The 24,361-nt window shown below is 34.3% G+C and overlaps 1 protein-coding gene across 2 annotated transcripts in view; it reads right to left on the bottom strand.

Moving 5' to 3' along the window:
- LOC109717397 (dolichyl-diphosphooligosaccharide--protein glycosyltransferase 48 kDa subunit) overlaps window positions 1-21,884 on the bottom strand; it is a 41,143-nt gene extending 19,259 nt beyond the window's left edge. For both annotated transcript variants that reach the window (XR_002218178.1, XM_020243167.1), the window contains exons 1-7: window positions 21,533-21,884; window positions 13,112-13,248; window positions 12,875-13,000; window positions 11,448-11,501; window positions 11,224-11,337; window positions 6,087-6,142; window positions 3,120-3,161 (exon numbers count right to left, since the gene is read on the bottom strand). Coding sequence is in view for 1 of the 2 variants with exons in the window: in XM_020243167.1 (XP_020098756.1) it covers window positions 3,120-3,161; window positions 6,087-6,142; window positions 11,224-11,337; window positions 11,448-11,501; window positions 12,875-13,000; window positions 13,112-13,248; window positions 21,533-21,803 (800 nt within the window). In the remaining variant the exon portion in view is untranslated. The remainder of the gene's footprint in view (window positions 1-3,119; window positions 3,162-6,086; window positions 6,143-11,223; window positions 11,338-11,447; window positions 11,502-12,874; window positions 13,001-13,111; window positions 13,249-21,532) is intronic.

Genomic DNA, 24,361 nt, shown 5'->3' with positions numbered 1-24,361 from the left:
ATTTTTTCAATTATATTTTTTGTTGGGTCTTAACTTTGAAAATTTTAATTTTAAAATTTTATACTTTCAAAAATATTTTGTCAATTATTTTTTTATTTATTTAATGTTAGAGGAAAATTATGTCTAAATTTAGTACATTTCTACCGTTATGGATCAAGCTTCAAAAGGCATGTCCCTGATTTCTCATTTTATATTTCATAATATAAATGAAACTAATTTTATGTTTCTGTAGTATTTTTTTCTTTTTTTATATATCTTAAGCTTTATTATATTGTTTTGTATTTTCTTTTCCCCTTTTGTCAGTGGAAGAATCCGCAGACATTGCATTTAATCTTTATGATACGCTTTATTATGTAAATTAATGTAGAGTTTAGAGCTAGAGTTAAGGATTTAGTGTTTAAAATTTTAGTTCCTATTTTAATTAGGGTAAAAAACATACTGATATGAACTATGAACCATTTTGAATCAGCCACCCAACATTTTAAAATTTTAATTTTACTACTCATTCAATATTGTTTGATTTAAGTCAGCCAACAGCATTTAAACTTCAAATTTGAATGTATTGTTTGTCTTTAAATGTTTAGTTAATATACTTTATACAATTTCCGCAACTATAAATTCATTACAGTAAGTAAATAGCTTAAAATTTAAATTCAAAGTAACGTTAAGTGACTCAAATTGAACAATTGAAAGGTTGGCAGTAAAATCAAAATTAAGGTTGAATAGCCGATTCAAGATGGTTCATAGTTTAGATAAATTCCATACATTTTAACTTAAAATTAATAATATTAAAAAATTATGGAAAATAAATTACCCGTCGCGAAGCGCGGGCCTACACTAGTTTTTCATTAAAATACAAGTCGGGGGAGTTTAACATTGTGGCAGGTGCACTTAGTAGGCGATCTACTCTACTAAAGGTGATGAGTAATCAAGTAACAGGTTTCGAAGAGCTAAAAAATCAATACAAAACTGATCCATATTTCAGTAAAATAATTGCTGAATTGGAAGGGCCAGCAAGGCTTGAAACTTTGCCTTATCATTTACACGACGGATATCACCTCAAAGGCAACCAACTGTGCATCCCAAGAGGGATCTTTGGGAGAGCAAATTGTTAGAGAACTTCATGGAAATGGCTTGGGAGCAATGGTTGCAGATCGCTATTTTTGGCCAAAAATGTTCAAGGATGTGGATAGGTTCGGAAAAAGGTGTTCAGCTTGCCAATTTGGTAAAGGTAGTTCACAAAATACCAGATTGTATACTCCATTACCTATACCAGATGCACCATGGATTCATTTGAACATGGATTTTATCTTGGGACTTCCAAAGACTGCCAAAGGAAATGATTCTATCTTTGTTGTAGTGGATCGATTTTCGAAAATGGAGCATTTCATTCCTTGTTCGAAAACTTCTGATGCTACAGATATTGCTGAATTATTCTTCAAAGAAGTGGTGAGACTCCATGCTGTTCCATCTTCCATTGTTTCGGATAGAGATGTCAAATTTGTGGGACACTTTGGAGGACCTTATGAAGAAAAATGGGGACTCATTTAAAATATTCTAATACTTGTCATCCACAAACGAATGAACAAACCGAAGCTGTTAATCGAAGTTTGGAAAATATGTTGAGATGTGTTGTTGGGAATCATGCAAAGAGTTGGGACTTGATTATTCCTCAGGCTGAATTTGCTTACAACAATTCAGTGAATAGGACAATCAAGAAGACGCCATTTGAAGCTGCATATGGACTCAAACCGCAACATGTACTTGACTTAGTTCCTTCGCCTCTGGGAGCTAGAGTTAGTGATGATGGAGAGGCATTTGCAGATCATATCCGACGAGTTCACAAGGAAGTTAAGGCTGTCTTGAAAACCAACAATGAAATTCATGCAAATGCGGCCAATCTACATTGTCGTTTCAAGGAATTTGAAGAGAGGGAGGATTTGGTCCTTGTGCACTTGAGGAAGGAAAGGTTTCCTAAATGCACATACCACAAGCTCAAGTCAAGGAAATTTGGACCATGCAAAGTGTTGAAGAAAATAAGCTCAAATGCTTATTTAATTAAGCTACCATAAGATTTACACATCCATCCCATTTTTAATGTTTCCGATCTAAATTCATTTGAGGGTTTTGATAGAGAAGTGGCTAAAATTTCAAATGAGTTTCAGCAGTATCCAAATGTTCAATCCGAGGTTATTGAAGATGTTTTAGATGTTAAAGAAGTCAAATCTCAAAGGGGCAACCAGTATAGAAGATTTCTAGTGAAATGGTTGGGAAAACCAGCTAGTGAGAGCACTTGGATAACTGAAGATAAATTAATGAAGATTGATTCGGACATGTATAATGAAGTCGTGAAGGTTTTCTCGCCTAAGTCGAGTTTTCCAAGCTGAGGAGATTGACACAGGAGCTTTAATATTATGTTTTACTTTTCAATTGTTTTATTTATTTTATTTAGTTAGTTGTCGTGTGACTAGCATGTGACTTATTATTATATTTTGATGGTTAGGATTTAAAGTTAGCCAATAAGTCATAATCACGGGCTGGTATTGAATAGCACCTTGTAACCCTAATATAGAAGGGATGCAAATCAGATTATGGCTGTTTTATATCATGTTTTCAATATATCTAAGAAACTAGTGGTTTTCTTAAAATCCAAACTATTCCATCTTTATTCATAGTCCTTATTAGCCTAAATCTGACTATTTGCTCTCTGTTTTCCTCCCATACTACGTCATTAAAATCCAAATATCATAAACTTCTAGTCTTCAATAGTGTAATTATTAATGACAAATGGCCATCCATACAACTAAAAATATCTCAAAAACTAAATAGTCTAACCAGTTCAACTAGGTCTATAAAACTGCTCTACAAGTGAACAGAATATATGCAACATCAAGTTACATTTATGTAAGCATTGGCAAAATGCCACTTAAACATGGCATTAGAAAAGTACCAAAACAATGCCAGGTGAAAACCAATAGAGAGCTAACTTCATCTCAAGCAGTATAAAACAATAGAGAGCTAACTTGATATCAAATCTTAATTTCGAGCCCATGATTTCAACAAAGAATGATAATTGCACAAATAGATAATCTGCAAATGATACAAGGTTAAGTACTTACTTTATCTTACTCCCAGCCTTCTGCACAACAGACTTCGAAAATCTAAAAATTGGAAAGATAACTAGGTTAGAACTTTTAGTAAGCGATTCTAGAGTGAAAAGTGATTTTTTTTTTTTTTAATAGAGCATTTGGAAACGTTTTTTCTAAAATCTAATTCTGATTTTCAGAATCAATTTTTTTATTTTAGAGGCCTCAAAATTAGAAGCAGCTAAAACCTGCTTCCTAACATCTAATTCTGCTTTTTGAGTTCAAGTTTCAAATTTAAATTTTGATTTCGGATTTGAATTTTAAATTTCAAATTTTAAATTCAAAATAATAAGTTTAAATTTTTTAATTTCAAATTTTCAAAATTTCAATTTCAACTTTCAAATTTTGAATTTGAAATTTCAAATTTCCAATTTAAAATTTAAATTTCAAAATTTTAAATTTCAAACTTTAAACTTAAGAAAAACTTAAATTTTAAACATTTAAAATTTTTAAATTTCTATTTTCAAATTTTAAACGTCAAATTGCAAATTTCAAATTTTAAAAGTTAAAATTCTTGTTCAGATTTAAAATTTGGTCTTTTGCACAAAAAAATACACTAGTTTTGCATTTTTGCATAACTGGACCACATTTTTCGTTTTTGTAGATTCGAACCAAAATTTTTGAAAATGGACCAAAATATCTCGATCCCTTAAACATCTTATCTCTCCTTCCTTTGCTCCCTATTGGTAGCCCTATTTTTTCACCACTGACGGTAGCCACAGGCACTAATCCCTCCTCCGCCGTCTCCACACACCATCGCATTTGCGTCATGGTGTTCCTCACAGGCAAGAGGAAGATAACAAACTTGACCCGCTCGTCATCGTGACTACTCAGACCTTGCTAGAGACGAAGACGAAGGTAGCAAAGGAGGACAATGGTCGCTAGTAGAGAATGCTTCCGAAGCGTGTTTGCTACGCGAGCGTGACCGACGGCGGCAAAATGGTGGTGGTAATAACAGAGAAAAATCTTACGAATGACACGATATTACTCTATTTGAAAAAAAAAAGTTGCACTACTGAACATATATTGCACTACGTAGCAAGAAAGTTACACTATTTTACATTTTATCATACGAAACAAATAGTGCAACCTTCTTGCTAAATAGTGCAACTTTTTCCAAATAGTGCAACATCACGTGTCTACCAGATTTTTCTCTCTCATTACCGCAACCACCTCATCATCGTCGGTCGCACTCGTGAACCCACTTACGAATCTACTTCAGGGGCATTCTTGACCAACGATCATCACCCCCCACCTCTGCCACCTTCGTTTCCATCTCCAGTGACGCTCCTAACGGCGCCACCGTCGTTTCTACCACGGTGACCTCGTCAAACCACCCCAAGACAGCCACGGCCACAAGTGAGTCAAGCTTCATCATTGTCCTCTCACTCGTAAGTGAGGTAGGAGAGTGCGGCGGCGACACAGGGACAATGGAGTGAGAAAAAACAAGGGGAGAATGAGAGCAAAGACAGAGAGAATAAGGATATTTTGTCAGTTTGAAAGAAAAAAAATCGATTCAGATCTGCAAAAAACGAAAAATGTGACCCACTTTTGCAAAATCGCAAACTAGCAGGCTTTTTTTTTGCAAAAGGGCCTCAAAATTTTGAATTTTAATATTCAATTTCAAATTGCAAAATTTCATTTTAATTTAGATTTCAAATTGGCCTATCTTTCTTGCAGATTCAGCCAAAATTTTTTTAAAATGATCAAAATATCCCTATTATCTCTCTTTGCTCTCTTTATCCTCTTTCTTCCTCTCACTACACCGTCCCAACGTCGCTATTGCGCTCCTCTACTTAGCACAAGACTACATGAGGGAAAGAACCATGACGAAGCTTGACTCATGACCATGGCAATTCTCAGCGGTGGCGTAACTCAAAGCATCACCGAAAATGGAGTCAGAGATGGTAAAGGAAAAAGGCGTTGATCACTAGTCGAGGATGCTCCTGAAGCAAGTTCGCGAGCAGGTTTCACAAGCGTAGCCGACTGCGACGAGGTGGTGACAATAGTAGCAAGGAAAAAATCTGGCCAATGACGTGAAGTTGCACTATTTGAATATATGTTTTACTATTTAGCAAGAAAATTGCACTATTTGATGCGTATATTAAACTGTAAAATGGTGTAACTTTCTTGCTAAACAATGCAACATGTATTCAAATAGTGTAACTTTTTAATAGTTCAACATAGCGTTGTCGACTAGATTTTTCCCTCTCACTATCACCACCACCTCGTCGTCGTCAGTCACACGACTCACACTCGCTGCAAACATGCCTCCAAAGCATTCTGAACTAGCGATCGTCGCCCTCTTCTGACACCTTCGTCTCCGTCTCCAGCAAAGCACCGAGCAGCCACGACGACGAGCGAGTCAAGTTCGTTGTGTTTCTCTCAATCGTAAGGCATTCACGACGCAAACGCAACGAAGGAGTTGGTGTGGAGACAGTGGAGGTAGGATGAGCGCTCAAGACTACCACCAGTGGCGGAGACATGGCCCTTGAGGAGAGGGCAGAGGAAAGAGAGATCGTATTTTTAGGGCACGAGTATTTTGGTCTATTTTCATTTGGTCCGAATCTGCAAAAATAAAAAATATGGCCCATTTTTGCAAAACCGCAAGACTACTGGATTTCTTTTTGTAAAAAGCCTTTTTAAATTTCAAATTTTAAAATTTTAAATTTTAAATTTGCAAATTTTAAAATTAAAATTTCACATTTTATATTTTAAAATTTTAAATTTCAAATTTTACATAATCCCTTTAGAAAATTTGCTAAACACTTTACAAGATCACTTCAAAAAAATCACTTTTCTACCAGACTCGGTTAGTCGCTCTACAACTTTTAGCTGAAAGCAATTCTCCAAACCAAAATAAGTTCAATTGAAATCACTTCTCCAAAAGCTAGGCCAAATAGGCCCATACAAATCCAAGAAAAAGCTATAGATGCATACCGATTGCTAAATAGATCCAAAGATCCCGATATCAACACTCGAGCATTGTTTCTTGCCTGAAGGAATGAAATACACGGCTCATTAGTTTTCCATCCTAAACCAAGTACAATACAAAATAAATTGTTTACTGGTCCAACTAAAAATTAACCATGCATAACCATGCAAAGCAAGGATTAAAGTGTCGTGGCACAGGGGCGTGCCAGTAGGTAGTTGGCACGGTTCTGTGCCGAACAACATGGCACGCTTGCGTGCCGAAAAGCACGCGTGGCCTCCTAATGGCACACGTTGGCATAGCCCTATTTTATTTTTTTTGGTCCCAATAAGGTCTTATGATGTTATTTTAGAAGTTCAGAGTAATAATTATCTCATATCAGATTTACCAATTTGCTAATCTAAAATTACATAATGAGCTTTAATTTTACGACTATATTTGGTAAAATTACCTAATATATTCTTGGCTAATTCTATATGAAACTATTTATATATAGCTAGATTAGTTAAAGTTTAGAGTAGATTAGCTTATATGGATTAGATCAAGTAATTCTAAATTAGATTTTATATATAGTAGATTAGAGTAATTTGGATAATATAGAAAGAACAAAATCAAAGCGAACAGTAAATAAAAAATATTTATTTTTAAAATAATTTAATCTAATCTAGCCAATTCTAGATTATATTACCTTAGGTTAGGTAATTCTAGATTAGATTAGATTATATGAGATATCGGATTAGGTTAATATAAGTACAAACTACGTTAAATTTAGTAATTCTATATCAGATTAAGTTAGACATTATATTAGATTAGAGTAAGTAATCTAGATTAGGTAAATTTAGAAAATATAAAATCACCGAATCAAATCTAATTTTAAATCATAATATTTATATTTAAACTAGTTTAATGTAATCTAGGCTTCTGAATTAGATTAAATTAGATTAGGCTACATGATTCTAGATTAGAAAAGATTAGATTAGATATTGGATCTGATAATTTAAAATCTACAGCACATTAGATTAGACTCCAATTCCATAACTAGATTAAATTACCTAGATTAGGTAAGTTATTTTAAATTTGATTAGATTTTAGATTAGCTTAATATAAAAATAGATTTTATATGTAAATCAAATGATAAGGGGGGAAGAAGTTAGGGTATAGAAGCAAAATGAACCAAAAAACAAAAAAGAGAGAGAAACTCATGAACTACATAAAAAAGGGGGAAAATAATAACAAATATTAAGATATAGTCAGCTCGCGCGGTACGTAACGTGGCACCCGCGTGCCCAACTGAATGTATCGCAAGGTACCGTGATACGTATCGCGGTATTCTACTCCCTGCGATAAAGGGGTTGTATTGTGCCCCTTATTTAGGGGCACGGTACGGCACGGGCCGGTACTTTAATCCTTGATGCAAAGCATATGCTACACTCTAGGACCAGATTGAATAAATTATTATTAAACAAGCAAATGATCCCAAGCTTTTGCTTTCTAGGTATCTCACATTAGGTCTTTTCATTTAAGTACTAGATTTTCCTCAAGTTATTCTCAACTTATGACGATCAGCCCAGCAAAAGCAGCATTGAGTTAAACATATGCCAGTAGATTCATTAACATGTTTAGGTCCACATACATCTATGCCGCCACATGGTTTACTTGCTAAGTCCAACACTCATTTTACTAATGAAATTGGCATTCCAACAGCTTTCGGACTAACTAATGCTACACTTAGTCTCTCTGACTATGATTCTCAACATGCATTCTAAGCAGAACAACACATAAAATACTTCAGAAGTGATAGTTTTGTCTCAAATAATAATTAAGAAACATAGATTCGATCTAGAAGAAATTTTTAGTGCTTTACACCGTCTTGCTTGACTACAAGTACTTATACACTTAAAGTGCCATAATGCATTAGTCTATCTTGAGTTAACCCAAGCAGCAAACAAATTAATGCTTATTGTAGTAGACATATCAATCCGGTATCACATAAAACATAACAGCAGAAAAAGGATTCATGCGGTCAACTCATGATAGTTGAGACATACAGCTTGATCGTTAGTTTTGATACAACTAATGTCATACTACTAAAGATTATTTTTGAAAGTCGTAATGTTTCAGATTAAAATATATATATATATATAGAGAGAGAGAGAGAGAGAGAGAGTCTAGCTAGCATTCTTTCGTTAGCACGGAGCCCTCCATTAGACATGATCTACACTATTGGAGGTATATAGAGACCAAATTTTATGTTCTTTGGCCATCCTTTGAGTAATGACCAAAAGGTCCCAAAATTGATAATTTTAAAAGCCGATGTGACGCATTTGTAAGTTTAATGGTGTAGAACAATCCAAATCTAACAAAATTTTGAAAGAAAATTCTTTTCACTATTTAGAATAAAATCAACACCTCTAATCTGAAATTTAAGTCTTTTATCATTACTTTTTATGAGACTTTTGCTTTCAGCTGTTCATTTTTCATTCTACAGTCAAATAATGTCAAAAACATGATATTTGGTTTCTATACCCAATAGTGTAGATCATGTCTAATGGAGTCGATCATCAATTCGGATGTCTCATCAACGAAAACAACTTGTTAGCACTAAGGGCTCTGTGCTAACGAAAGTTACTAGTTGGACGATTTAATTATAATATATATATATATATATATATATATATATATATATATATATATATAGCGAGAGAGAGAGAGAGAAAGAAAGAGAGAGGAGTTACTATCCTCTTAAGAGGACAGAGGCCTCTTCCTATCAAATAATTTCGATGATCCAAACTCCAAATTGATAATCAGCACCGTTGAACTTAATTAAGAGTATTTGAAATATCCAGAAATCGAATTTCGTGATTTTTGAAATTCACTATTAAGTCCGTCAAAGAGCCATAAAATGAACAATTGAAAACAAATAACCTTGTGAAACTATAGGTTAAGCTTCTGCAAATGAAAATCAGAGTTGTCAAACGTTATCGAAATAGTCAAAAAAAATTCTATACAAATTCACGCAGTTTGGCCTGTTCTAGAAGGTTATTTATTGAATAATTTACTTGAATAATTCAATTGTATGTGCCTGATACTTCTTTTAATTATCCAACTATTAAAGATAAAACAGATTGTATGTAATAAGAATGGAACAATAATTTACTTGACAAATTTCAATGTATGTGCTTGATACTTCTTTCAATTATCCAAACTATTAAAGATAAATGCTAAAGGACAGATTTGGCTCAAATACTTTTTGTGTTACAGCAACCGGTGTACACAAAGGCCAAGGTATATAGAAGGATTCTACAAATATACATCAAGAGCTCTGGCTAAGGCAGGAAATTCGATATTCTGATAGGTATTGATTTTGCTATTATCATGATCTGTAGACTTGAAAAACAGGACAAAGTTTTTAATTTCATTCAACTATTACAGCTATTATTTGTAGATCACAATCTCTTATGTTGTTCTTTCTTTATATTATAGTCAATATCTTGCATTACAGTTAATGTAAAAAATCATTATCAATGCTGTGAAACATCATTATATGTTTTACTCATTTACTTGTAAAAGCATATACACAATAAATAAACCCATCCATCCACTCCTATCATTTCGTACATATACAGTACATGCCAAATGTATATTCACTAACAGACAACCCTAACTTTCCAAAGGTATGCGTTATCCAAAATCCAAATTTTAATGCATATATATATGCCTCATATCAATATACATATGCCTCATATCAATATACATGCTTGCAGCTTGATAGATAGCAAATAGAACGAGTTGCATCAACTACTGACAGCATCAAAACTAATTTGTACCGTAAATAAACAGCTCAACTTCTCTAACTAGTTCAAGATAGAGGAATTGGAGAAAAATTGCTTGATTAGTAACTTCTAGGGCACGTCCAGTTTGAAGGATTTAATGCTTGGAATGTGAATCGGAATGGTCCAATCCAATTGCTGGTGTTTGTTTTGAGGGATGGACATTCCAATTCCCATTCTGGCGGAAATCAAATCCTCCAAAAATGATTCCCCCCCATTGAGGTGGGATTCAACTTTGATTCCGGAAGGGATTGAGAAGAGAACTTTTTTTTGCACTAACAATTATTCTAATTCAAATATAAATCTATATTTAATTTTAGATTAGAATTTTATATTTGAATTTAAATAATGGATTCAAAATTAAATTTCTTTTTTTTTAAGTCCATTCCCCTTTTTCCACACCCAAAATTATTAAGTTTGATATTTGAATTAAGTTATAAATTTAAATTTTAACTTTGAACTTGAATTTGAGTTGTAAATTCAAATTTTAAGTTCAAATTATGAGTTCAAATTTGGATTCAAATTTTGATTACGAATTTCAATAGTAAATTTAAATTTTAACTAAAAAAATTTTTTGACTTTTAATTGAACATGATTCCAATTCAAATTCCCCTTACGAACCAAACAAATTAGAGTTTTTATCATTCCGTTTTCGATACTGGTCCATTTCAATTCCTCTTCCGCTTTCGATTCCCATTTTGAACCAAACATGCCCTTATTGTGAATTTTAGGTCCCAAATTTATAGTTAACATTTTATGAAAGACAAATTACACCAAATCTACCCAAAGGACTATACCTGATCTACCCAAAGGAAAGCATTCTTACGTAAGTAGATTAAAAGGTTAAGTTCAACATAAAATCTATGGCCATCCAACTTGCAGTAATGAATATTAGAACATGATGCCTTGGAAACTGGAAATAAAATCATACAAAGTATCCCTGAAAATTGAAAGTAATGCTAAGCTTTAACCTGTAATGGTTCAAAGCAAAGGACCAAGGGAAGTAAACAACTATTATGAAAATTAAACAAGAGAGATGTATAGTATATAGTGGGATCACACTCGTCATATTATAGAGGTAAGACAACCAGCTATTTACCACAACCCTAAAGTCAATTAACTAAAGCAAATTTTCTAATTTATCAGTACTTGGACTGGTTAGAATATCATGTAAACATTTTGGACTGGATGAAGGAACAAAATTCAAATAGATGATCCCAAAACATTGAGACTAAAAGCAAGTGCACGAAGAATGGAAACAGCATTGCGTGAGAGAACCTTTAGGTGTCCAGAAGTAAACAAAACAATGAGTTACCTGCATGATTGAAACCAGAGATATTGCCGATCCAGTGAGAGATGGAGGACTTGACAACTTAGTCTTTGGATTTGCTGAATATGCTGAAGGTGAGGCAGACAAAACTTTCAGAACCTGATTTAGAGAATAAAGAAGGAAAAACGCAAATGGTCATTAAGAACAAGCAAATAAATTACCAAATAACATGAAGTGCATAAAGAGGAAAAATGCGGCTTGGAACTTACCAAACTATTAGCAGGATTAACAGAATGCCCAGTTCCTCGGAATAGTATAGGAGCCTGTTAACAGTATATTTTCAATAAGAAAGAGGAAAAATGCGGCTTAAAAGGCATGCTTAAAGGCAAGGAATGAAACAAAATACATAATAATTCTCCAAAGATAGTATAGGAGCCTGTTCACAGTATATTTCTATCAGAAAGAGAGAAAAAGCAGCACAAAAGGCACGCCTAAAGGAGTGAAATGAAACAACATACATAACACAAATTGTAGGAGAACTCTTTGAAAATGTGTTGTCTTAAAGAGAAAAGAAGTATACAATCGCTAGTCTAGTTTCTAAACGATAATGTATGGTCACAAAACATGATTTAACAATAGAGAATCAGATGTCAACAGCACACTAGATTCAAAAATTTTCTTCAATAAGAATCCAAGATTCTTAAGAGACGTGAACACATATTTCGCATATGAAATTTGTAGTACTAATTAGGGTAACATACAACAGTAATCATACCCTTTTTTATTCCGTAACAATTAGATGACATATATATGCATTTTCCAACTAAGGATTGCACATTATGCAATATTTTGCCATTAGCTGTGGAGAATTAAAAAGCAACACAAAAATATAATTGTATTGGCAATAATAATAATCGCATGAGAGGAATTGCACTAGTAATATAATCTCATCTATGTTCCATCGAAGAGGACGTTGGAGACAAAGCAGGGTTTGTCTATGGTTACATGAGCTAGATTAAGGTGGTTTCGTGCGGGACAAAAGTCCCAAGGTGAGGACGAGACGATGGTTGGTTCAACCAATATAGGGTTGTGTGACACAAAGGCTGGCTAGAGAAGCAAGCAGTTACATGCTTCTCCAGTAGTGGTCCCACCATCATTTTGTAGCATTAAAGAAGGCAAGATTGAAAGCATTTTCGCCTTTTTCTGGGGCTTCCAACACATAAAAGCCGGTGCTTTTAGACACCGCAGTCCCAAATTTGGCCTCAGGATGCTATAATTTGCTGGTACGTTCCATTTGGATGGAGAGAAAAGAAGTTTAAAAAAAAAAGAAAAAAAAGAGCGAAAAGTCAGTAGAAAAAATCACTCTCATTTGGATTGAAATACGAGGCGAGAAAAGAAGAGAAATGAAGAGCAAATGACCTTCCACAACAGTGAATCTCTTTTCTCTCCAAAGTGGAGAGAAAGGGAGAGAGTTATTTTCTCTTCTTTCCTTCCCTTCATCCAAATAACATGAGAGAAAATTACTTACTTTTCTTCATTTTCTCTCCTTTAGTTTCTCTTCTTTTCTCTGCTAGCCTCTCCATTCAAACGAAGCATTAATGACTCGCTTGATATATCCATATTACCATACATGGCAATAACAAGCTTTTGATTTCATAGAGATTGAAAATCAGACGAAATAGTAAAATCAACTTACTTCAATCTTTTTGTCCCCCAAAATCACATCTGAGTGGATGAGGGCATCACTGGCAATGAGAGTGTGATCCCCTTCGGTCTCCGAGACTGCGTAGCTGGTGTGGTCAATAACCAGCGCTTCCAGATCCTTGGTCCAACCAAGAAAACATTAAAATGTTAATAAATAAAAAACACTACTAAGAAGAGAACAAATCAACAGCCAAATCAAAAAAGGAGAAGAGGAAAAAACTCCTCTTGCCTCATCGAAATCTACACCACATTCCGTGGCAATGCCTCGGATAACATCAGAGGCAGATGAGTCTGCTGCCAGAATCAAATCACGCCCAGAATCCACGAACTCCAAAACCGCATTTTGGTCCAGCGAGCCACCCAAACCTACAAAGAGCTCCCAAAATATATATATATACATATCAACCTTACAACACCGTAGCAGATCCTACAGATCTAGCGAGCAGAGATCTGGTTACGCATTTGGTTCGCATTATGTTTTTAAGATACCCAGTAATCCAATCGGAATGAGAAAATATGACGGTGTTTGGCTAAATACATTAAGTAATCTATTCGGTAATCTTAAATTCACTTGGTAATGAGATTAATCCAAAGGTGCTAATCCTATTCCCTTGGGAGAGGGTAGGTATCTCACAGTAATTATTGGGGTAATGTTAAATTTTTTTAACCTGACCTATTATTTCCTCCCTCCCACCAACCTGTCACCAACCCGTCCCTGATCTCCTCTCACACCATGCAAGACTCTCCCCGACCTCTTATCTCGACCTAGGGCACCATGCCATGATCACCTCCACCAATCGCAGGGGCATTGCTCGCCATTTCTGAGGTTTCCTTGCTCCAGAACAAGGTTCGTGAGGTAATTTCTTCTCCATTTGCTTTTCCCATTTCAGATCTCAATTCTTTTTTTTTTATTTTTTTATGGATTTATTGTTATGCCATGAGCAAAATTTTTCTAGTTTGTATTGATGCTATAAAATGTTGTTTAAGTTGGTTTAGTGCATTATTTGCTTTGATTTTGAAGGGATTTATTGTTTAAATGAGTTTATATTCTATTAGTTTTGATTTGGATAGGTTTATTGGTTAATTAGTTTAGATTTATACTGTAATTCTGAAAATGCATGTATTAATTGTTTAGTTTACTGTAATTTCCTTCCTTCTGTTTGCTCGCAATCACTAATTGGGAATAACATGAGGTAAAATCAGAGGGTCACAGTAGTAAATGTCAATGATATGTTTTATGATATAGATTTTGCTGTCTATTTAGTTTCTTAGATTGAACATTTCCATTTCTCAAAATATTTTGTCACTATAATATTTATTGTCCAAACCTCTTCCTGATTTTCGAAAGGCTATCTAAGATACCATTTGCAAATATATATATATAATTACGTAAATGTATACGTACGCAGATCCCGTATTTTCGGGATTTGTGAGTAGTTTCTTGTACTTTTTACTAAATTAGTTCTTGAACTTTCACATAAGTTGTATTTCAGTCATCAAACATCTAATTTTTTTAATCATAAAATAATCATTTTATTCCTTTCTCTAAGATGGCATACTTACTTTAGTATAAATATCAAACTAGATTTTTTTGTTTTTAAGAGAAAGATAGCAAGGTATCTCTTTCGTTCATTTTCCAGAAATGAACTTAGCCAAACATGTGAAGCAATCGTATGCAATGTACAAATGTGAAAGTTGATTAAATATTTTAGTAACGACTATGCATGGACCCAGTCGCTATATTAAGATAGTTAATCAGTGGATTATCCTATATTCTGGTCCCAATAAAATTATGGCATTAAGCCAATTGAATTGAAAAAGTTTTTCTTATGGCTAACTTATGTCTATGGAAATAATACTACATAAAAAAATACATTTATACATACTTCAATACATGGCTATGTATATATATATATATATATATATATATAAAGAGAGAGAGAAAGAGGAGTACTTTTATATAAGTAGTTTGTCTAGGTTGAGTGGTCAAGTTGTAGAAGCTTTCATACACATAGGTAGCTAATTGATCTTTTATCTATAAGATTCAGTATCCTTTGAGCATATTTGATATTCCTAGGTAATTGACATCATGCTTTTGAATATGCTAGAAAAGTATTTACTTTAGTTAATTTGAACAGATGAATAAGTTAATTCTCTGATAGTAACAAAAGAAAGTTGAGTTAAAAAGTACTATTTAATTGCTTTTTAATTTAGTTTGACTGAATTTTTTTTTTTCTATTTGCTTTATTTTAGTTGTGTTGAAGATGGATCTAACTTCAAATGAATTCATGCCCGTGGTCGTGAGCATTATAATGATATACATGGAGATGATTAGATTATTGCTACTTTTAAAATTAGTGGTGGTACTCTTTTATGTTAGACAACACATGAGACACCGTTGGGGAGGAAGACAAACATTACAAAGGCACTTCATAAGACATATAAATATTAGGAGAATAATCTATGACAATGATCTGGCATGTTATGAGAACAATCGTATGGATCGAAGGGCATTTCATGCACTTTGTGACCTTCTATCGACCACTAGGAGATTAAGCGGGACCCGAAATATAGCAATAGAGGAAATGGTTTCTTTCTTTCTACATATTATTGCACATGATGTGAAGAATAGGGTAATTAAAAGGCAATTTGTCAGATCGGGGGAAACAATAAGTAGACATTTTAGTATTGTTTTAATTGCTATCTTGCGATGCCATGGAATTTTACTAAGAAAGTCTGAACCAATTTCTGAGAACTCAACTGATGAAAGGCAGAAGTGGTTTAAGGTATTAACTCTTTTTTTTCATAAATCAATTGAAAATTATATGGCTAGTTTTAATACGCAAATAACAACACACAATTTTAATATGCAGAATTGTCTTGGTGCACTAGATAGAACTCATATCCTTGTTCATGTCCCTATAGTTGATAGGGCTAGATATCGAAATAAAAACAAAGATCTTACGACGAATGTGTTAGGAGTGTGCTCACAAGATATGCAATTTATCTATATCTTGCCTAGTTGGGAGGGTTCAGCCTTAGACTCTAGGGTGCTTAGAGATGCTATCTCAAGACCAAATGGGCTAACGGTTCCCAAGGCAAGTGTCTAATAGGGTGTTCATAGAATTATTTATATCTACAATCATTTAATTTATTTAATGCAATGTAAGTTATTATTATCTTTGTGATGCTGGTTATTCAAATGGCGAAAGGTTTCTCACGCCTTATAGAGGTCAACGGTATCATCTGAGTGAGCGGAGGCAAAATAAGAAGACGCAAACTCCACAAGAATTCTACAATTACAAACATTCGTCCACACGAAATGTCATTGAGAGATGTTTTGGATTACTAAAAAGACGATGGGCAATACTTAGAGGAAAGTCTTATTATCCTTTAAGGTTGCGTTTGGTTCGAGTATAAGTAAGAACTGCTTATTCCAGAGATAGGTACAAGTTCAGGTATAAGCAGGAATTAGACCAATTTTACGTTTGGATGAAAATTAGATTGTTCCTAGGAATAAGGTAATAGTGTTTGGATGGTTAGATTGGAACAAGAGAAATAAGAGTTATAATTTGAAATTAAAATCATATTATCTAATTAATTAACATCAAAATATTACTTAAAATAAATAATAAATAAATTATATTATTAATTATTAATAATTAATTATAAATAATAAAATAATAATATAGATTATCTAATTATCAGTAATAATTATTAATAATTATTAATTAATAATAATATCGANTTGATAGGGCTAGATATCGAAATAGAAACAAAGATCTTACGACGAATGTGTTAGGAGTGTGCTCACAAGATATGCAATTTATCTATATCTTGCCTAGTTGGGAGGGTTCAGCCTTAGACTCTAGGGTGCTTAGAGATGCTATCTCAAGATCAAATGGGCTAACGGTTCCCAAGGTAAGTGTCTAATAGGGTGTTCATAGAATTATTTATATCTACAATCATTTAATTTATTTAATGCAATGTAAGTTATTATTATCTTTGTGATGCTGGTTATCCAAATGGTGAAAGGTTTCTCACGCCTTATAGAGGTCAACGGTATCATCTGAGTGAGCGGAGGCAAAATAAGGAGACGCAAACTCCACAAGAATTCTACAATTACAAACATTCGTCCACTCGAAATGTCATTGAGAGATGTTTTGGATTACTAAAAAGACGATGGGCAATACTTAGAGGAAAGTCTTATTACCCTTTAAGGCTGCGTTTGGTTCGGATATAAGTAAGAACTGCTTATTCCAGGGATAGGTACAAGTTCAGGTATAAGCAGGAATTAGACCAATTTTGCGTTTGGATGAAAATTAGATTGTTCCTAGGAATAAAGTAATAATGTTTGGATGGTTAGATTGGAACAAGAGGAATAAGAGTTATAATTTGAAATTAAAATCATATTATCTAATTAATTAACATCAATACATTACTTAAAATAAATAATAAATAAATTATTAATAATTAATTATAAATAATAATAATTATTATTAATTATTAATAATTAATTATTGCTTATCTAATTATTAGTAATAATTATTAATAATTATTAATAAGTAATAATTATTATTAAAAATTAATAATATTAAATTATAAATAATAAATTAATAATAATATCGATTATCTAATTATTAAGAATAATTATTATTAATAATTATTAATAATTAATTCTAAATAAATTATTATTATTATTATTAATTATAAATAATAAAATAATAATATCGATTAGCTAATTATTAATAATAATTATTATTAAAAATTAATAATAATTAATTATAAATAATAAATTAATAATAATATCGATTATCTAATTATTATAAATAATAAATTAATTAATTATTTTATTATTTAAGCAATAAATAATAATTTAAATATATTTATTATTAGATTAATTAATGATTTACTGTCATTAAAATTAAATTTAGACTTTAATTAAGCTTGTTCTCACTTGTTCTAGTAAAAGGGTGGAACAGCAGTTCCTGGTATAAGCCTCATACCAGCTTATTCCAGAAATCCCGGAACTACTGCTCCCGGGAACCAAATGCGGTGTTTGGGAACAAAAGGGGGAACAAGGGCTTATTCCCCCTGTTCCCGAACCAAACGCTACCTAAAGGTTGCATGTAGAATTATATCAGCATGTGTTCTTCTTCACAATCATATTCGTAAGGAGATGCCAATTGATCCATACGAGAATGAGCTTGGTGAAATTGACCCAACCAATGGAATACAAGGAGACAACATAACATATATTGAAACTTCTGATACTTAGAATACCCGGCGAGATAAATTAGCATTACAAATGTGGAATGAATGGAGGGGTTAAATGTACCCTTTAGTATTAGATGTTAGAATAAAGATGTTAGAATAAATACGAGGCACTCTTTTTGATGTACTTGTCATCTTCATGTACTTTTTGTTTATCTATTTACTTATACTCCTTTTTACTTTGATACTATAATTAAATCTTACTCTTTTAGATACTTCCTATTTAATTTTGATTTATCTATTTTGCCTTATCTTTTGTTATATATCTATATAAACAAATCCTTATTAGGATGGAGGAAGTGTCGTCACAACAAACATCAAAATCAAAAAATAAAGGAATTAAGCACCAGTGGACAAAGCACGAGGACGAAAAACTAATTGAGTGCCTACTAGATCTTGCTAATTCGGGACAATGGAGGGCTGACAATGGAACATTTAGAAATGGTTATCTACAGCAATTGGAAAGATGGATGCATGAGAAGATTCCAAATTGTGAGCTCAAATGAGNCCGATTAGCTATAATAATAAAATAATAAATATTAATTATTATTATTATTATTAAATATTAATTAATAATTATTATTAATAATAAATATTAATTAATAATAATTAAATAATTAAATATTAATTAATGATTATTAATAATAAGAATTATTAATCTATTAGATATAATAATGAATAATTATTAATAAAATTATTAATAATAATTATTATTAAAAATTAATAATAATTAATTATAAATAATAAATTAATAATAATATCGATTATCTAATTATTATAAATAATAAATTAATTAATTATTTTATTATTTAAGCAATAAATAATAATTTAAATATATTTATTATTAGATTAATTAATGATTTACTGTCATTAAAATTAAATTTAGACTTTAATTAAGCTTGTTCTCATTCGAGAACAAGCTTGTTCCGGTAAAAGAGTGGAACAGCAGTGGTATAAGCCTTATACCAGCTTATTCCAGAAATCCGGGAACTACTGTTCCCGGGAACCAAATGCGGTGTTTGGGAACAAAAGGGGGAACAAGGGCTTATTCCCCCCTGTTCCCGAACCAAACGCTACCTAAAGGTTGCATGTAGAATTATATCAGCATGTGTTCTTCTTCACAATCATATTCGTAGGGAGATGCCAATTGATCCATATGAGAATGAGCTTGGTGAAATTGACCCAACCAATGGAATACAAGGAGACAACATAACATATATTGAAACTTCTGATACTTGGAATACCCAGCGAGATGAATTAGCATTACAAATATGGAATGAATGGAGGAGTTAAATGTACCCTTTAGTATTAGATGTTAGAATAAATACGAGGCACTCTTTTTGATGTACTTGTCATCTTCATGTACTTTTTGTTTATCTATTTACTTATACTCCTTTTTACTTTGATACTATAATTAAATCTTACTCTTTAGATACTTCCTATTTAATTTTGATTTATCTATTTTGCCTTATCTTTTCTTATATATCTATATGATCAAATCTTTATTAGGATGGAGGAAGTGTCGTCACAACAAACATCAAAATCAAAAAATAAAGGAATTAAGCACCAGTGGACAAAGCACGAGGACGAAAAACTAATTGAGTGCCTACTAGATCTTGCTAATTCGGGACAACGGAGGGCTGACAATGGAACATTTAGAAATGGTTATCTACAGCAATTGGAAAGATGGATGCATGAGAAGATTCCAAATTGTGAGCTCAAAGGAGTGCCTTATATTGAATCTCGATTTAAGTTATGGAAGAGACAATACAATGCAATTTTTGAGATGCTTGGACCGAGCGCAAGTGGTTTCGGCTGGAGCGATAAGAACAAATGTGTTGAATACTTGAATGTGATAAGAATGTTTATGATAACTAGGTTAAGGTATGTAATTTTTTTTTTTCTTTTCTTTTGGTTTTATTCTTATACTTCAATAGCTTTAAGATGTTAAAATAAATACATCCTCTTTTTTCAAGTTAAAGTCTAACATCTTGAATATTGCTGTAGAGTCATCCGAATGCTGGCGGGTTGAGAGGCAAGTCTTTTCCCTATTTCGAGGAGTTATCGATAGTGTTTGGAAAGGATCGAACAACCGGTATTGTAGCAGAATCTCCTGCAGATGCCGTCGCAAATATTGAAGGCGAAGAAACCAATCAAAGAGCATCTGCTCAAAATCCTAATGTGGAGATGGCAATCGCAGATGAAAGCAGCGGTTTAGGACCAACCAATACAAGTGCTGGTCAATCGAGAAAAACAAGAAAAAGAAGATCCTAAGCTACCGATGACTCGATCAATGAATCTTTTAATGCGACATTACACTCCATTGACAGCGTGTTTGGAACTGCTAGCGAAAGTATCTCTAAGTTAACCGGTTGTTTCCAATTTATGGCAACTGATGCAATTCGAAAGGAAAAGTTGTTTGAAGAGCTTTTGAAGGTTGAGGGGCTTGTCAATAAGGATCGTATGGTTGCTTACGATATCTTAACATCTGATATAACCAAACTGAATGGATTTTACGGAATTCCGACGGAGTTTAGAAAGGAATATATTGAGTATATTCTAACTACACATAGATAAAGTTGTTGCAATGACTAGAGGATATCAAACTTTGGTATTTTGTTTATATTCTCAATGTCTATGAAGTGTTGAACTTATTTGTTATTTACTTTCTACGCTAGATGTTGCTTTCTTGTTTGGACTTGTTATGGATATTTGATGATACTTAAAAATTTTTATTTTTTAACAATTGTCTTTGTTAATGATGAAGCTATTACTGTTTCAATATTATAATTTTTGAGCTTGTTTGAATATTGTGATGCAAATTTTGTAGTTAATTTGCAATAAATGTGTCGAATTTGTTTGAACTGGTTAGTTTTAATTTTATATAGAGTTTTGCTATTAACTTGAAGTATTTGTAGGCTTGTTAATTTTCAAATGTTATTTTTTGTTTAAAAGTATTAGATTTGTTAATTTTTATTTAATTTTTTGCTATTGTTGTTAACTTGCCAATTTGTACTACTTCATATCAGCAGTTTGGTTTGTTCGTACTAGTAATCAATTTGTATGTATAGAAAAAGGTATATTAGCATGTTATTTTTGTTTAGTATATTGAGTATAATGCAATTTTTGTTTATATTACTACTAAAATTACTTAAATTAACTAATGAAACAAACAGATTAATCTATCTTACTGGTAATCTCAGATAACATGACTACGCGAACCAAACATCGAAATGCTACATTCCTAGTAATAGGATGAGTGGGAATCAAATCCTTGGACATCCTTTTATTCGTAGTAATCTATTATAGCGTGAACCAAACGCGCCCTTAAAGGAACGAAAATGAAAAATAAAGAACTAAATGAATGGCATCTTACGTTGAGTGGAAGGAGCGAAGAGGATAAGGGCGTCGTACAGGTACTGTCCATATCTCTGGAGGGAGAGCTTGGGATCGTCGGCAAGTTTGAAGTCGAGATCGAAGCCGCGGGACTGGAGGGAATTGAAGAAGAGGGAGTGCGAGGATCGGAGGGCGAGGTCGTCGACGAGAACGAGGACGCGGCGGTCGGTGGGGCTGTCGGCAGAGAAGCAGCTGCAGATGAGAGGGAGGACGGCGATCACGGCCAAGAAGAGGGCGCCCAGCCTCGCCATTTCCGATGCTGTTCTTCTTCTAGTCTAGTCTAGGGCTTTATTAGAGTCCTTTTCGCTGCGAGTCGCGCTTCCGTCCCGTGCAAATAGAAGGAGAAACGAGATGAAAAGGGTACTGGATGCAAACGGAGCCGGGTTGGCCCCGATCCGCTCTGAATGGGACCAGTAAGTAGAAACCAAAATCTATTAACTATCTATTAAATATAATTAATTAATTAATTAAATATCTATAAACTATTATGAATTTTTATGGAATTCAAGCTCTCTTCTATAAACTATTATGAATTTCCATGGAATTCAAGCTCTCTCCTTATTTCAAGGAGAAAATGGGACCCACCTTCTTTATAAATTTACAGAATAATTTTTTTAATGGGATCAAATTTCTCTCTCTTCTTAACTGTGATGAACTGCTGCTTTCTATCGATTCCCCTTCCCTCCATCCTATCTGCCCCTCCATCTCCTCTCTCTCAATATTTCTTTTTTTTTTCCTTCTTTCGCCTGCTCGCCTCCCTCTCCCTCTCTCTCACGTCTGCCTGTTAGCCTTGCCGCGGTCCTCCTTTCCATATTCCCTTCCTAGCCTGCCACCTCTCCTCCCTCCTAGGCTTCGCGCCAACGCACGCCCTCCTCACCTCTCTCTGCTAACAACCCCTCCGCCTCTCCGCCTTACATTCTGCAGATTCCCATCGTGTAGAAGGGGGAAAAGAACGAACGGCCACAGCTCTCGCACTCAACGATGATTCCATCCTCCATGGGAGCCGCGCCACCACCGCTGCCTTCTCAGTCCTCTAACAGATTAATTTTGGCAACTGGGTTCTCCTTTTCTCTTACTAGCCAACTACAAGTGGGTCTCTAGAGAGAGATGAAGAGTTGTAAGGTAGAGAGTAAAACCACAGAGGAGAATAGGAGTGTAAGGAAGTGAATTCTCGAAATCCGAAATTTATACTTCGTCCAGGATTGACTAATTGTCGAGTGGGTAGGCTTCGAAAAAGCTAAAAATGTCCAAAACACAAAAAGTGTTTTGGAGTCGAGTCCGCGAGAGCAAAGATTCAAAAATATGCATTTGGCAAGTTCTGCTCTCGGGACCGGTCCCTGGCGGTGGGGACCAGTTCCCGTAAGCAAGAATTCTGGCAGAGAAGAGTCTGCGCAGAGTTTGCTCTCGGGGACCGGTCCTTGGCAGGGAAGGATCGGTCCCCGTAGCTGGGGTTGCAGCGAACGCGCAATGCAACGAGTCCCCCGACTGAAGGACCGGTTTCCCGTGAGCGCAACCTCGGCTGAAGGCTCTCGGGGACCGGTCCCTCATCGGGAGGACCGGTCCCTCCGCGCGAAATCTGCCCAGGCAGTCTAGGCTGAGAGGTGCAAAGTGGAGGGGTTTATTCGCATTTGTCACATTAGATGGAGGGTATTAGAGAAAAAAGCTCTCTCTCTTTCTCTCATCTACTCCCAAACACTCCCCTCACTCTCTCTCTCTCTCTCTCTCACTCTAAGCTCTTTCTTTCTCTCCCTCTCTTGAAGCAAAGTAGAAGGAGAAGAAGGAGAGGAAGGAGAAGAAGGAAAAGAGAAGAAGAAGAAGGAGGAGGGCTTGGAGAAGATCATCTCCACCACCTTCCTCTCTCCCTCTTCATCCCTTTAGAGCTAACCTAGAGGTAAGCTCTTGAACCCTAATGGTAGAACTTAGGGTTTTTGGGTTTTTGGCTTTTGAGATGAGGTCAAATGAATCTCTAGCACCATTAATAGTGGAAGAGAGCTAGAAGCTAGGGTTCTATAGTGCTAATTGCAAGATGTGAACCCTAGGGCACCCAAATAGGAGTTTTTGATAAATGATGAGATTGATCTCATTTAGTGGCTTGTAAACCTAATTGATAGGTGTCTAAACGCGGGAGTGAAGTCGGATTTTCGGTTCGTCAAATGGGTGAAAAGCTATCGGTGAAATATAGCCGATTGAGCGCCGTTTTGGACCAAGGAGGTCAAGACCTCGTCGTAACGTTCGTTGGGAAGCATTTCTAGAACCTTCATACCTCAAAAGGTGGGGGGTGTCATCCCGAAGCAACCGAACTCTTTTCTATGCCTTAGAAATACATGATTTTTATCTCTTGCATGTTACATTGTAGGATTGCATTGTAGTACCTTTTCCTTATGCTTCTAAATGTTAACCTAGTGTATATGGAATACTTGGTGAAATAGATAGGTAAGGATTGGGTCAGAACATGGATCCTATAATGCTAAAGGAAAGAGTTAAACTCGATGGTTATTTAGTGATATAGAGAGTGGCATCTAAATGTTTAAAGAACAGAACGAGTGGCATTATGTAGTGTATTTGACACTAGAGATTCGTGAACTTAGGGATAGGTTGATTCCCTAGAAAATGACTCGTGAACAATGAACTTAGTAGAGCTAAGTAAATATGCATAAATATCGGAATAGGTGAGTTCCGAGAGAAATGTTGGCCCTAGTTCGTTGGGCATCCTCACGTGGAGAGGATAGATCAAGCTCACGGTCTGTTATTCGGGATGGTAAAGCCTTCCATATCCTTACATGGAGAGGATTGTTGTCGAGTACTCCGG

This window comes from Ananas comosus, linkage group 11 (assembly GCF_001540865.1).
Source record: "Ananas comosus cultivar F153 linkage group 11, ASM154086v1, whole genome shotgun sequence".
Lineage (NCBI taxonomy): Eukaryota > Viridiplantae > Streptophyta > Magnoliopsida > Poales > Bromeliaceae > Ananas > Ananas comosus.
The sequence above is the reverse complement of the archived record's forward strand: the minus strand, read 5'-3'. Positions and strand labels throughout refer to the sequence as shown.